The sequence below is a fragment of the Eleginops maclovinus genome, chromosome 18 (assembly GCF_036324505.1).
Source record: "Eleginops maclovinus isolate JMC-PN-2008 ecotype Puerto Natales chromosome 18, JC_Emac_rtc_rv5, whole genome shotgun sequence".
NCBI lineage: Eukaryota > Metazoa > Chordata > Actinopteri > Perciformes > Eleginopidae > Eleginops > Eleginops maclovinus.
This window is the reverse complement of record NC_086366.1, coordinates 19,379,592-19,394,080: the sequence shown is the minus strand read 5'-3', so window position 1 is coordinate 19,394,080 and position 14,489 is coordinate 19,379,592. Positions and strand designations below refer to the sequence as shown.

At 37.1% G+C, this 14,489-nt stretch overlaps 4 protein-coding genes across 4 annotated transcripts; 1 reads left to right on the top strand and 3 right to left on the bottom strand.

Moving 5' to 3' along the window:
• Positions 1–629: 629 nt before the first annotated feature.
• On the bottom strand, positions 630–5,100 carry rab30 (RAB30, member RAS oncogene family). Its single transcript, XM_063907668.1, has 5 exons — positions 4,952–5,100; positions 3,651–3,749; positions 3,479–3,562; positions 3,187–3,370; positions 630–2,351 (listed from the first exon to the last, which is right to left on the bottom strand). The coding sequence occupies exons 1-5, from the start codon at positions 4,991–4,993 to the stop codon at positions 2,101–2,103; spliced, it is 660 nt and encodes a 219-aa protein (XP_063763738.1). The 5' UTR covers positions 4,994–5,100; the 3' UTR covers positions 630–2,100.
• Positions 5,101–7,302: 2,202 nt separating this feature from the next.
• Positions 7,303–9,127, top strand: ndufc2 (NADH:ubiquinone oxidoreductase subunit C2). The gene is made up of 3 exons (XM_063907799.1): positions 7,303–7,561; positions 8,384–8,527; positions 8,938–9,127. Exons 1-3 carry the CDS (start codon positions 7,423–7,425, stop codon positions 8,985–8,987), a joined length of 333 nt encoding a protein of 110 aa, XP_063763869.1. The 5' UTR covers positions 7,303–7,422; the 3' UTR covers positions 8,988–9,127.
• A 70-nt stretch (positions 9,128–9,197) lies between these two features.
• thrsp (thyroid hormone responsive) lies at positions 9,198–9,952 on the bottom strand. Its single transcript, XM_063907798.1, has one exon. The coding sequence runs from the start codon at positions 9,862–9,864 to the stop codon at positions 9,445–9,447; it is 420 nt and encodes a 139-aa protein (XP_063763868.1). The 5' UTR covers positions 9,865–9,952; the 3' UTR covers positions 9,198–9,444.
• Positions 9,953–10,467: 515 nt separating this feature from the next.
• On the bottom strand, positions 10,468–13,574 carry guca1c (guanylate cyclase activator 1C). Its single transcript, XM_063907443.1, has 4 exons — positions 13,277–13,574; positions 12,634–12,783; positions 12,017–12,104; positions 10,468–11,825 (listed from the first exon to the last, which is right to left on the bottom strand). The coding sequence occupies exons 1-4, from the start codon at positions 13,469–13,471 to the stop codon at positions 11,689–11,691; spliced, it is 570 nt and encodes a 189-aa protein (XP_063763513.1). The 5' UTR covers positions 13,472–13,574; the 3' UTR covers positions 10,468–11,688.
• Between the last annotated feature and the right edge of the window lie 915 nt (positions 13,575–14,489).

Below are 14,489 nucleotides of genomic sequence, written 5' to 3'. Positions count from 1 at the left end.
ATTTGAGACTTTTATTGTGAAAAATCTACAAAGGAAATGAAAAATCAAGTGGGCAACTGTAGTCCGTTTCTTTACAATGAATTAGTTAACTGTTTTTCACAAATATGTGTTTCATTAACATTTAAAAGTTGTGTGCATTTATGATTAGGTGGAAATGACCTTTAATTAAAATCACCAGTGCTAGCTGCCCTCTAGCTTTCTCGCAGAGAAAGCTAAATGACAAGAGTGCAGGGCTTAATATTGTTTGAAAAACCTATAAACTATAACGTCCCTTTTCATATTCTCTTGTTTTATTATTTATAGGTATGTCATTGAGTTAAATGTTTTTTTATTTATTTTGATTGTAATCCTGGGTCAAATGGGGGAAATTCATAGGTTTACAGTAGTAATTAGTTTACAGTGTTTGGATTAATCACGATGGTTGGCTAACCTTCTTGTGGTCATTGCAAGGAACTGCGACATAAAATTACTCATACTTGCTTCAGTAGACATTATGGCATACTACCACTTCCGGTGATATCTTTCAAAATAAGACTTTCAATAGGTATAGTAACTCGTTGTCGCCGCAGGAGGGCAGTAAATAGTCATGGCAATGATTGGCCATAAGCAATAACACCACAAATACACGGTTTTAGTGTAATTATTTTATGTTATACAGATTCATTTTTTTTAGGAATTATTTTGTATACATAAAGGAAAAGAAGCACAATATCCCAATAGCGTTTTCCTCAAATGTTCCATATTGTGTTGACAAGGATATGCAAGGGATTAACAATAAATCACTGCTGTTAATTCTAGGTAAAAGGCAAAACAAAATGCTCGCCGGTTGTACGAAGGGATTACAGAAAATAATAAGTATAAAAGCAAAGTGCCAAGGTGTACTACAAGTCAGTACAACAAAATACATAATGTTACAATAAAATAATAACTGTGCAGTATATGGCAATTGTGCAATACAGTACATTACAGTTATGGCAAATATATAAATTGATAAAGTTAGACACTACAAATTATGGCAATACATGCTGGACAATCAAGAAATTACACATTAAAAGAATATGAAGTACAACAAGTTATACGAAACTACATGAACATATCCCTTCAAACAAATAAGAAGTGATACAATTTCATTGCTAGGCAGCAACCACAAAGGCAGAAATATTTACGTCTATGGGTAAAATAAACCACTGACAGTCAAATAAAAAAGTAAATTCATTAAAATGTTTATATTTTCTACTGATGATTGACAATATCTGAGGCCTTTCCAACTGCTTTATTATATAAACAGACTAATCGAAGCAATGCAAGTATGCTACGAAGAAGAAAACAAAAAGGTCACATAATACTGTGTCATTTTAGTAATTGTATGTGTTTCAGTTCATCTTAACTGACACAAAAGAAATATTTTAGCAGCAAGTAGAAATCCTATATTGGAAACAAATATTTCACAGTTTATGACGGGTGCAAATAACTACACATAAATGAGATTAAAATTGTATGCAGTTTCTCAGAGCAGAAGAAACTAGCAGGGAATAAATGATTGTGCAAAAGATTTTAGGGCAAGTTTGCAAAACCTTCTTGCAACTTGATCAGACTTGGTCATCTAAAAATCGTACTGTATGTAAACATATTGTTATCATTTACTGATAACCTCCAATGATCATGACACTTGTTGTCAGCTATTTGGAATCTGTAACAAAATACCTGGTATAACCTTTACTGACATAATACTGCTGGTGAAAATAAATGTTTAATGATAATGGATACTAAAGCCCAAACAGAAAAATAAATCTGTCACTTGACAATGAAGAAGACAAATGGAGCCCTACTCCTATTCCTGGATGCATCAGGCAGAAAACTTTACATCCTGTTGCATTGATGAAAAATATTTCCAGACTGAAGCATCTTAAATGCTTGTGCCTGCAAGGCCAAACTACAGTTGACTAACTCTTGTGTACAGCTTTAAAAAAGGCATGGGGCTAGAAATGACTAAGAAGTGGCTTTATGCCATCTTAGAGGGACGTAGGCATTGGGGCTCTGCCGTATGTCCTCTACAGTCAATGACTACTGAGTTACCATGTGCAGAAGTCTGAGCTCTCTCTAATTGAGGTTGCAGCAGGTCAAGTAACTGATGGTTTTACCCTCGCCGGGCATTGGGGCAGTGTCATTGTTATCCAGCTTGTTCTGTTTGGCCTCTCGAATGAGTTCACAGGCCAGGTCCAGGAAAAGTTTCTCAACATTGTCGGACTCTTTGGCTGAGGTCTCCAGATACAGCATGCTCTGAGACTCAGCGAAGTCTTCAGCCCTCTGTCTCAGGACCTCTCTCTTCTCTGACAGATCTATTTTATTACCTGGGAGACATAGAGCATTTATCTGTCATCACACGTGACATTTATCACAACAAAGTTTGTTCATCAGGGGGTGTGGATGGAAGTATGACAAGCAGTTAAAAGTGTCTATTTTATATCCTTGAAAACAGCAGCAGTTCCTTCCTAAATGTACTAGTGTGAGCCAAAATGCTCACTAGTCAACTAGAAGGAGTGTGTTTTTGCTTTACTAGTTTTACATACTTTTATCAACTGGTTAACTATTTAAGACAAAAATTGTTACTGCTTCAAGCCCCGGTTTTGCTTAATAGTAAACTATTGAGGCCCAAGGTGTTAATTAAGTGAACTAGCGAAATTCTCAATAGTCATACTGTTTTGAGTGTGGCTTAAAATCTTCACTTGTTTTATGTCAGTAGTTAGAGACTACAGTGGCACTAGTGTGTTGCCTGGAATCACTAGTAAGGCTTATGTTGGAACTAGTTAGAGAAAAAAGACCCTAGTTGCTGTAAAAGCAGAAGGCCAAACTAGAGTGACCAATTGTCAGACTAATGCGGACAAAGAGCCCACTAGTGGGGGAAACTGCCCTTTCATCTCAAGGATATGAAATAGATACTAAAATGGCGTGTGTGAATGCTTGTGTGTGGTACATTTAAGCAAAGACAGTGTCTAATATTTTGATTAAAATACAATTATTATGAAGGGAAAATCACACAATAAAATGTATGTTCAATCATGTTTAAAGTGAAAGCAGTCTGGTTCAATAAAAGAAATTGCACACCATTTTTCAGTGTTCTAATGATTAACACTGATTTTTTTTTTTAAAGGCCCCGCACTTAATCAAGTGCAAAGTAAATCTTACCGACTAATATAGTCACCACCTGGGTGTTGGCATACTGCTCGATCTCCCTCAGCCACTCTGGAAGGCACCTGAAGGAGTCCTCACAAGTAATGTCGTATGTGAGAATGAGGGCGTTGGCACTACGGTAATAACTCTGAGTAATGGAGCGGAATCTCTCCTGCCCAGCTGTGTCCCATATCTGCAGCTAGAAAACAAAGTTTATGAAATCAACCACTTTCCATTGAAAATATTTTTGATAAACATTAAGGCATGATCTGATTATGTATAAAACAACGTTTCGATGTCTGGGTACCTTGACCTTCTCCCCTTTGATTTCCACTGTTTTAATCATGAAATCTACTCCAATAGTAGCCCCTTGTCCAGGTGGGAAAAGGCCCTAAAATGAAAACAGAAATAGAGAGTATGATACTCTTATACTCTGTAAATTAATTACTTCAAACTCATAAACTGAAACTCATACAAACCTGAGTAAAACGCCGGACAAGACATGTCTTCCCAACTCCAGCATTTCCAATCAGAACTATTTTGAACAGGTAGTCATAATCTTCCATGCTCATGTTAAACTGTAAAAAAATAAAAGGAAAATATGGGGTATTAAATTAAATGAAATCAATGCATGGCATTTGACGAAGTGGATCACATTTCAAGTGGATGTTGATGCTACTGGTACAATTCTGAAAGGTGGTGAAGTTAGGATGCTGAGGAAACAATAACTAACTGTTGCATCCTCAGAAGGATAACAGCTGACATTTTAGCTGAATAATCTTCACTTGTTAATGAATTATGGCGTGGTTCACATCTTCAGAAAGTACATTTTGATTCTGATCTAGGTGTATTGCATAAATACACTAACAGTGCTGGAAAATGGATGATAACAAAATGTATTCAAAAAATTTAACAACTTACTCAAAACTACAGTTTATGTTCAACAAGTATCAGTAAAATGATATGGTGATTAATGTTATAGTTGCCCCTCCTTGATTCTGGTTTGATATGCCATAAAATACAACATTTTCTTTACTTGGTTTTCATAGTCTATCATTAATGCCACTGACCACAGAGGAAATGTTTGGTCCTCTCATTTCCTAATAGTTTTGCTCATCGCAGTTTTTAGGGGGTCGTGCACCCTTTTAGAGCTATAACGGAGCCACGGAGGCTGGAAACACTGCTGGAAAGAATGATCTGCAATATTAAACGCATATCTGTAGCTGATGGGTCTGTTGCTTCTGTCATTGTCCACACATTACACGGTGAGATGCATGTAATAGATAGTAACACAACTTTAGTATTCTCTGGAATATACCGTTACATTTGCTCCGACACCAGCTTTGAGTAGGCCTGTGCGTGCGTGAAAACGTCTCATTGTAAAATAATAATAATAAAAGAAATCAAACTGTTGTTTGCCAGAAGATGCAAATCACCGAATGCCACCCTAAATACAATGGACCATATTCTAGGGTTACGTTTACTGAAATCATTTGCATACAAATTGTTGACTGTGTCGCATTTCCTCTTCCGCCCTTTTTTCTTGTTTTGTAATGGAAATCAACATTATAGCACATTTTGCATGGACTGAATCTAAGTTACCGTTACATTTCTTCCAAATAATGATTTGCTTTCAGCCTGTGTCGATGGCCATTAGGGCGAAGCTAGCGAAAGTAGCAACTAGCAGCTACCGTGCAACTAGCCATTTTGGCACAATCTGCAGATGCAGGAGAGAGAAATCTAAGTCATCTCTGCTAACCGAGATATAGTTTTTACTTACCAAAAACAAGGGGATATCCCCGGACTTAAAACCACTTGGCATGCATAGGTCACCTCATCAAATAGGCAAAGCCACTGCTGGGCAGGGCATATTTCCTTTGGCTGTGTATCCTCAGCAGCTCGGCAGCAGCCTGTCTGATGGAGGAGGAGGAGGAGGAGGAGGAGGAGGAGGAGGAGGAGGACTGCACTCAGATGATGTCATCAGTTCCCATGCAAAAGATACCATCATCACTCAGTGTAGAGAATAAAATGCATGGATATGATTTACCACCTTGGTTTCAGCTAGGTCCTTTTTTTGGGACAGCTTTTTCAGTTGCATTACAAAAATATTTTTGGATTGATAGAACTGATAATGTTTAAAGGCTTTTGGGGGGGAAACTTTTCCCTATTTATCATGGATATTTTGTTTAATATTCAGAAAAATAGAAAAGCAACAAAAAACCAAACACTAATTGAAAACGTATATTCTCAATGTGATTAAACTAATTTGTGTCCCTTCATTCATTCATATGTTTTACTTCTGTCATGCAGGCATAACCCAATTAGTTTTGTGTTTTGATACTGCACAATTCCTTCACCTATTTGTTACAAAATAAAATATTTCCTGTCATGAATCCAAAAATTGAAGTAGGCCTTCTTATACGCTTTAACTAACTACCAGGGACGTGCACAGGTACGGGCTAATGTTGCCATGGCCCGTTTGCCCTTTTTGGCTGACCTGCCCTTCTGGAGAGAGTGAGAGTTTTTTATTTTTTCCGTTGCGGCCGAATCAACAAGATAAGCCAACAATAAGTATTGTAGCGTCTCGCTGGGGGAAACACACCTTGTCAGCGCTGTCATCTGCCCCCAGTCACGTGACTTTGTTTACAATCTGACAGCTGAGAGTAAAGGAAAGCCCTCCGAGTCCGGCCTCATACCTCTCTAAGGTGATCATACCAAATGCCTGACTGGCTTTGGTGGCCAATCCCCGGGTCAATCTGTCCCCGGTAATGTCCCCGTTTTCAAATATGCTTTAAAAACACATAGCAAGTTGAAATAACATTATAGCAAAGTTGATGTTTCAATAGCGTGGTGCTTGTTCGCAGCAATACAATTAGTGTAGCCTTAGCGTTAGCATTTAGCGTTAGCAGCGTTATTCTTTTTTTTTTCTAATTCTTCTTCTAATTCTTCTTCTTCTTCTAATTCTTCTTCTTCTTCTTCTTCTTCTTCTTCTTCTTCTTCTTCTTCTTCTTCTTCTTCTTCTTCTTCTTCTTCTTCTTCTATATAATTGCCCGCGAAATTCTGAATGAATAACTCGTTTCAGTGTGAACTAATTCCACACAGTATGGCCACAAAAGTGTTTTAAACCAGGTTAGTTTTTATTATTTATGTTCTATATCGCTAAGTGTGTGATTACACATTTTACGTTGTATACATATAATATTTAGTATAGTGTAGGCTATTGGTGCCGATGCGTTAAGACCGCCTCTAGTGTCGGGATTTTGGAAAATTGGGGACTTTACTTCCTCTTCACACCGTCGGTTATTTACAGAAAAACACCTCAATATACTTGTTATTGTGCATCTATGTCTTCTCATCTGCTCCGTAAACTCCCTCAACACTCGCTCTCTTCTCTTGATCGCCCTCTCACAAAGGGAGAAGGCTTCACTGTCTCGCTTCATTGTAGGATTTCTGCCATGTCTCTACCATTTTAGTTTGACCATCTCTGTTATTAAGTTATGGAATACTAAATTAATAAGTAATTCAATACCTTACCGTTACTGCGCTCATAAAGAATGATAAGAATAAGAATAATGCGTATTGAACTGGTTTCATTAATTAGTGAGTTTATTTAAGGTAATTAGTTAGAAGCCCTTTTTCCGGTTAAGAGCAATAGCCCCTCCAAATGTCTGTGCACGTCCCTGCTAACTACGTTACCTACTTCCCTACTTACGCTACTGAAAATGGTAGTGTACTGATACAGCTACAGTGTTAGCCTAGAGGTGCTCATCTGGCGACTAATGCTAACAATGTCAAACTCGTATGGTCCTAAGGTCCTAATTAGGACTCCTAATATATGTATTCATATACATCTTTAAGTCTCTCTAACGCTATCTTTTAAATACAAGGCTACAACGTCAGTAGTTTAATATTGCAGTTGCTTACAGCGAGCCCACCTACTGTAACGTTAGAGGTGTAATGTAAATAAAACCTTTATTGTATTTGGATATGTTATTTGTATACAAATCTAACCAATGTTGAATCATTGAAATTAAATCACATTTGTTGGTCAATGTAAAATTGTACCTTCTGGCATTGAATGGTTGCTAGGAAACGAGACAGACGGAACTGAAGCGGTTCTCATGTGTTGTGCCCGGACGTTTCATGCGGTTACACAGCACGTCCTTGACTTCCTACGAGAGGTGATAGCCGATAAACTAAGCTAGTCGGGAGGTCACTTATACTTCTGTATAAAAGGGGGGAATTGTCATCATGTGGTTCTTACCGGAGGAGGCGAAGGCTCTCCCTCCCCCGTCAGTCTTCAACAGGAACTCGATGTGGCTGGCGCTTACAGGCGGACTTGCTTCGATGTTCCATAATGCCATCAACCACAAGCCGCCTCTGAAATCAGGTTAGCATGTTTGTTAGCTTGCGTTCAGACTTTAGCTTCTCTACAGAGCTGATCTTTCCTCTCAAGAACAGCAACATTTAATCATAATTTTGAGTCTTATTTTATTTTTAATTTATTCTTATTCTATGTATTTTTGTTTTATTTTCTATGTGTTTTTCAATGTGTTCTTTAGAAGCTGTTGTTTAATTCGCTTGCTCTCTGTATTTGTATGTGAAAGAACTTTTTAACTATGCTATGAAAGGTGCTATATAAACAAAGTGTATTATTATAATTAATTTTTTGGAAAACCTGACCTGACATGGTGCACTTTTAAGAGTCAACATGTTGTGTCAATGCAGAGCAGTCACTTTTAAAAGCCGAATGTTTTAAAGGTTACACACCTCTTAATTTTTCCCGTCTCCAATTAAGTGTTAAATAATTAGGACATCTGAACATGAGTTAATTGCTTAGTTCTGTAACCTTAGGCAGGCTAAATACAATTGTAAACATTCATCATATGAGCCTTACTTAACTCAATATTAACAATAAATTCACTCAACAACATTTCCAGTGTCTGTTCTTTGGTGCTCTTCTTCTTTTAGATCCAAAATGTATACTCAATCTGGTGGGATATACTTATGCCTGGCTTTTTTCTTATGTCTTTGAATTTGACTTAATTTAAGTACAGGGTAGCAGTATCAAAATAAAAAGTTGTTCTGTCTTATTTGAACGGTAAAATAAATGCTTGTATTTGTTCTTTCAATGCTAAAGTGTATATGTATGCATTGTGTGATGTCCTAAAATGACACTCATCATTCATTTGTCGTCCATTTTTGTTTTTAGGTGTTCACCGACTTGTCCTATTGTCATCAATTGGTTGGTACATCGGCTACCATGTCACAAAAAGAGAAATCTACCATTATGCCAAAATTGATCGAGATATGAAAGAGTATATTGGGCTGCACCCAGAGGATTTTGTTGCAAAGGGTAAGTTGAATATCAGTGTTTTTGCTCTGACAGAAGATCCCAGACACTACTCTTCATGTTTATGTTTTGATGCATGTTCATTCATATTTAACAATTACACTGATCAGAGCAATTTTATCCACCTGCATACCCTTTTCTAAAAAATATTTTGATTCAAAATCTGTATGTTTTTATTCATTTTATCATATTATTTTATATTATCATCACCTGGGACAATTATATGCCCCTAACAGATCACAATTATTAACAGGGTAATATGAGGTTATGAAGCCCAAAGCTGTGTAATTGTGCCATTCTTTCTGTTGTGCTTGATGTTCACTGGTTGAATTATAAATCTTCACATCAAGTATAAGAACATTGTGACCTATGTGAAGTTAAATGTTTTTTGTTTGTTTCTGTAATCCCACCAGAAAAAAAGACCTTTGCGGAGATTGTCGAGCCTTTCATTCCCATTCGCTAATTGGCGTCTGATGATATGGAAGGGGAAGGGAGAGAGAAAACACTTGCAGACTATCATCTGTCTTCTGTGGTCTTTTTGTGAATTCTTTCTGTCAATTATTGTACAAAACATTATGTAATAAAAGAAATACCCACGTTTAACATGTTCTTATTATTCACCAGCATAAACATGATTAGTGTTTGCACTTAAATCAATCCTTGGACACGGCTCTGTTGTTTCACTGTCATTTAATAAATCAACCTTTTTTTTCCATATCTTCACCATAGTTTCCAATGGGCTATTACAGTTAACAAATGAAGAGATATATTTGGTTGAATTGACAAAGCATGTTTGTTCCATATCCTTTCAGTTATGTGGTCACTGAATGTAAACAGTGTGTGACATCATATGACTGTTACATATACAGCACATTTACAAACACCAGATATTTAGCTTGATGTTCACTTGTCTTGCATGATTAATAATTTGCCACTCCAATGATGTCCATATATTTGTCAGTGAGACTGTTAGTCTTCTTGGTGAGGTCGCTCATCACAGAAAATAGTCCTCTGAGGTGGAAGCGGAAGATAGCCTCAGGATCTGTGACCAACAGAGGCTCCAGGGTCTTGTTGAGCGCTGTGTTCTTGGCCTTGTGGTCATCCAGGAGAACCAGGTTGCTCTCCACTGTGTTTCTTATGGCCTTGAGCATCAGGTAGTTGCTATACAGGTCTTTGCAGGACTCCTCTGCTGCTTCACAGTCCCAGACCTCATCGGAGGGAACGTCTCGCAGCAGGCTCGGTAGGAGAATGGTCTGCTCCATGTCACAGACGGCTGAGCTGTACCGTCTCAGAGCCAAGAGAAGGCTGTTTTTGTTAAATTTGGCTTCGGCAGACTGCATGGTTCCAGTTGGATGTGGTTGGCTGTTTCTGTGCTGTGGTGATAGACAGTAGAAAGCAGTGTGCAGTGCAAAGACACGAGAGCAGAACTGGGGAATTTATACGAAGAGCACAGGTGGGTTGATCCATGCAGTTACATAATTGCATCAGCCGATGCATTTAGGAGCGCGCTGGGTGCTATGTGGAGTCAAACTGTTATCTTATTTGATTTACACAACCACAGAGTCATAATAATGTCTGAACAGCATGCACCTCAATGAACCTTTCTTGAAACCTTAACAATGTAGATCATTATGCTTGCCTGACAACTGAGACCACTTTGTGTTGTATTCAATCATTACAATTTTGTTAGCTGAGGCATGTCACTTTTTGCAGCAAAAGAAAGAGCCTTAAACTCAGGTCAGTTCTGTTTACATTTGTAGGTCATCTTAGAGAACTCCTGAACTCAAGGCTATGTTTGTCCATAGCATTGCATAGGCATGGAAACTTGAAATAAAAAATAAAATTAAGCTTAAACATGATCATAGTAAACAGAAATTGAGAAATGGTTGACACAATTTGTCCCTTGGAAAGCTAGTTCAGAAGAAGAGCCAAGCACCACCAGAAACAGAAAAAATACCATTTATTGTCACAAAAAGACACTGCTTTATGATAATAGCCGCTTCGTAGTATTACTATATCGACCGTTGAGTTAACATAGCAACATAGATGGGCAGACAGACTTATTACCTGTTTTGAAAAAACAATATTAATAGCATGTATATAATACACATTATAACATGTAGTGTAATCCAGTGCTTTTGGTTTTTTATACTTTGTCTCCCTCTCCCAAGTGCCCACATACAGTACATACAGTATGAGGGTATACATTTGCCAAAAAACAGACAAAACACTAAACTAAGTTAAAGAGGAATTTGAAGGAAATCATTATTATTTTAATTATTTTCTTTCTTCAAAATGTATCGCTATCATAAACGTTTTTGCCTTAACATGTTATATAAATCTGATATTGTGTACACCTGTATCTTAATTGAGTGAAAAAACTGTCTTCAACAAAACATTTTTGGGATTTAAAGGCAACATTGAAAGTAAAATAATTGTCAAATATAGAAAAGCAATACATTTCATGTTAAATATTTGTACATGCAGTAAAATACATGGATAGTCAGGTACCATCTACTTCATATACAAGCAACAGTGTAGTTTTATGCACATTTCACATTTCACAACAACACAAAACCAACAAGAACAAACAGTCTCAGGGAAAGAGATTTAAATGTTAACCTAAAGTATAGTGTTAAGATGTTATCGTCCAAATGTGTAATTATGTCTGGCATAGGGAGTTTTTTCTCTAAGGAAGTGTGTAACAAAATTAGCTTAGGTTTTGGCAGTTGTCTTCTTGTGCCCGACAGTTCTGTAAACCAAGAGTCAATGAAAGTGATTCATTCACCACCCTTTGCATCATCTACACAAGCCACGATGGGAACCTGAAAGTAGATGTGTCCTCCTTCATTGAGAGACTTTTCGAAACACGCAGCTTGTTAAAATGTTTTAAAATTAACAAAACTGGAGGGCCATCGTTCAAGATATGTAAGAGCACAAGCAGAGGGGAGAGGACAGGTTTGCTGTTTTCCTCACTCAATGACATCATATCTGTGTGGTACTGCTCAGTCAGTCTTTCAGTTCAATGCAATTTGAGATGGGACTTTGCTCTTTACCGATCAAGTATGTACAGTACATTCTTTCCTAAACACTGCTGCATTCCAAAAATCCTTCGAATAGCGCAATCACAATTTTCCACACAATCCAGCTTGTTGACTTCACGTTCAGTTTATAGCTCTCTTCTGTTGACCGTTAAGAATAATTTCCAAGACGTTGGTAAGATCCATCATCTTGGCGAGCATGTCCATGATGTCTGGATGATCGTGGGCTCCACTGATGAACTCTTCCAGAGTCAGCTCACCTGAGGACACATAGAAAAGATGGAAATGGCATGAACACATTTCAAACAGTGTAAAAAAGGGTATAAAAAATCATATATTCGGACATTTCAGGACTACTAGAGTTATGGAGACATTATTTCTAAAGAACACTATTGTGTTATTCTTGGCAACGAAATCATTACATTAGTCATGGATTGACTATAATTCTGACCTTCTCCGTTGACATCAATCTTCTCATATATAAGAGTTACAATCTCCTCTGGAGGGACCTCGTAACTTCTGGTGATATCTTGAATAGCCTGTTGGAGGAGTTATAGTTAATTGTTAGTTAAATACACACTTGCAAAGGTTAATCAATTAAATTAAACACTTCTTCTTCCCTCATTCAGCTCAGGAAAGCAAACCCTAAATAGGACTCTTCATATTGAATGATATGTTAAACACACAAATACAATTTGTTTTGGTTCCTCTACACCTAATATGGTCTCTAAAATTACTACTATGACTAAATCCACTCTATAGGTTATGATTTTACTTGACCTAAGGTTCAGTACCTACAGTTAATACAGTAACAGAATGGGGACTAGGTAAAAAGTGAACATGTAATATGTAGTATGACTGCTTTAGTGAATAAATGAGGACATAGGGCCAGATTTAGACTTGGAGTTGGATAATAAGCCCCCTGGATTAGATGTCATGTCCGGTTCATGGCCAATGTCTTCTGGTTAGAGTAGAGTGGCTAAGCTTAACCATTCAAAACACTTTGAAATGCTCAGTCTTTAAGATCTGTAAAACTAAAAGGTCGGAACAAGAAAGAAGAAAACATACCTTGAATATGGTTTCTAATTCATCCTTGTCAATTTTCCCATTTCCATCTTGATCAAAGAGCTTGAAGTACCACTTTAGTTTCTGGTTGATTTCTCCTTTCAGTAATAAACTAATTGCTGCGATGTATTCCACAAAGTCTATATAGCCATCCTGAAAAAGGACACATAAAAAGTACAGTTATCAATAGGACTATGAATCAATTTGATTAAACAACAACAACAAAAGGTATTTTATAATGAAGGTTTTCAAAATTACACTATTTAATTTAGCAATGTTTCATTCTATGCAAAGTCTAAGGAGAGCAATGTTTTTCTGAGGAAACTATAGCAGATTATGATTTCTGACCTTAGATTTTAAGCTTTGTGAAAGACGTCAGGACTCAAAGACTCTAGAGTTCAACCTCAATTGATCTAGAGACTTCAACTGATACTACATTATTAACGTAAAATAATGCAGCAAACCTCTTATTATCTCAAAGTTCCAGGTCTACAACACCAAAGAACTGATTAGATTTATCATGGTACTTGCATTAGGAATTTGCAAGCTACTGTCTTGTCAGTTGGAAAATTGTTACCAGACTTTGAATGAATCACACAATCAATTGTTCCCTGGACAGTGAATAAAAACTCAAGCGATTTCTTACCCCATCCATGTCAAAGGTGAAGAAGACCTGGTCAACATAGCTGCTGGCGTCCTCTGTCATACCGTTCATGTCAAGCATTGTCTTGAGCTCAAAGAGCGTTATGAGTCCTGAAGGGGACTCCTTCATGAATTTGGTGTACCAATGATGCATGTCCTCCTCCAGGATATCATCCAGGGTGCAGTATGTGGCACCCATTATTCCCTTCAGAGATGTAATTTGGTTCAGAATCCTGTGAAGAGCCAGTGGTGAGGCTGAGACTAGAGTGAACAGAGTTCCTACAGAGCTCTGGCAACACTGAGGTCAGGCTGAAATGTCATGCTACAACCACCTTAATCTTTAAGTCCTGGCACAGCCAAAAGAAGACATAACCTCTTAATTGGATAACTGCAGGAGTCTTCCAAGAACCACAAGACATTGCATGCTATATGAGGGAAGTGGGCTTGGTTACTACTTTCGATGGAACAAGAACTCTTATGCATTACAAAGGAAGCCCTTTTGACTTATTGACTCTTAGAGCACACAGGTTTTAATAAGGACTTCTGCCATGGAGCTGAGGGTCAAAGTTACATTTTTTTTACAAACTCATTTTATTTTTCATATTTTTTCTAGTTTGCTCTTTAGTCATGTATTTTAATAACTATTTATATATATATTTTTTATATTTTCGCTTGCACATATTTAATGCATACAAAACCAATCTAAATGTGCACGCACAACTGTATGCCAACTGTCTAAGTTTATCACACATTTCTTGGATTCCCCAGGGAATTAACAAAGGGAATTCTTCTTGGAACCAACTAATCCTATTTGAAACACACACATGCTAGGAGATATAACACATACATTACATATGTATGTTTTTCAATTTGGAATTTTAGGTTGTACATCAACATTTAAAGGACCAAAAATAATTCTAGATATGATTTAATGCTGAAATTCTAATAATGATATTGCTAAGTAATGAATTGACTGCTGAGGGTGTTGGTCAATAAGGGATGCTGCAGTCGGTTTGCATACCAATCTATTCTATGAAACATTTCATGTCAACGTCTGTGGCAAACATACGCTATGGCTCTTTGTTGAGATATAAATATTGATTAAACTTGGGATGAATGACTTTACACTTTAGATACAATACAATAAAATAATGAAATGTTTGGTAATAAAACCTATATACATTTTAAATGTAGATGTTATTTCTGTTTATGTTTAA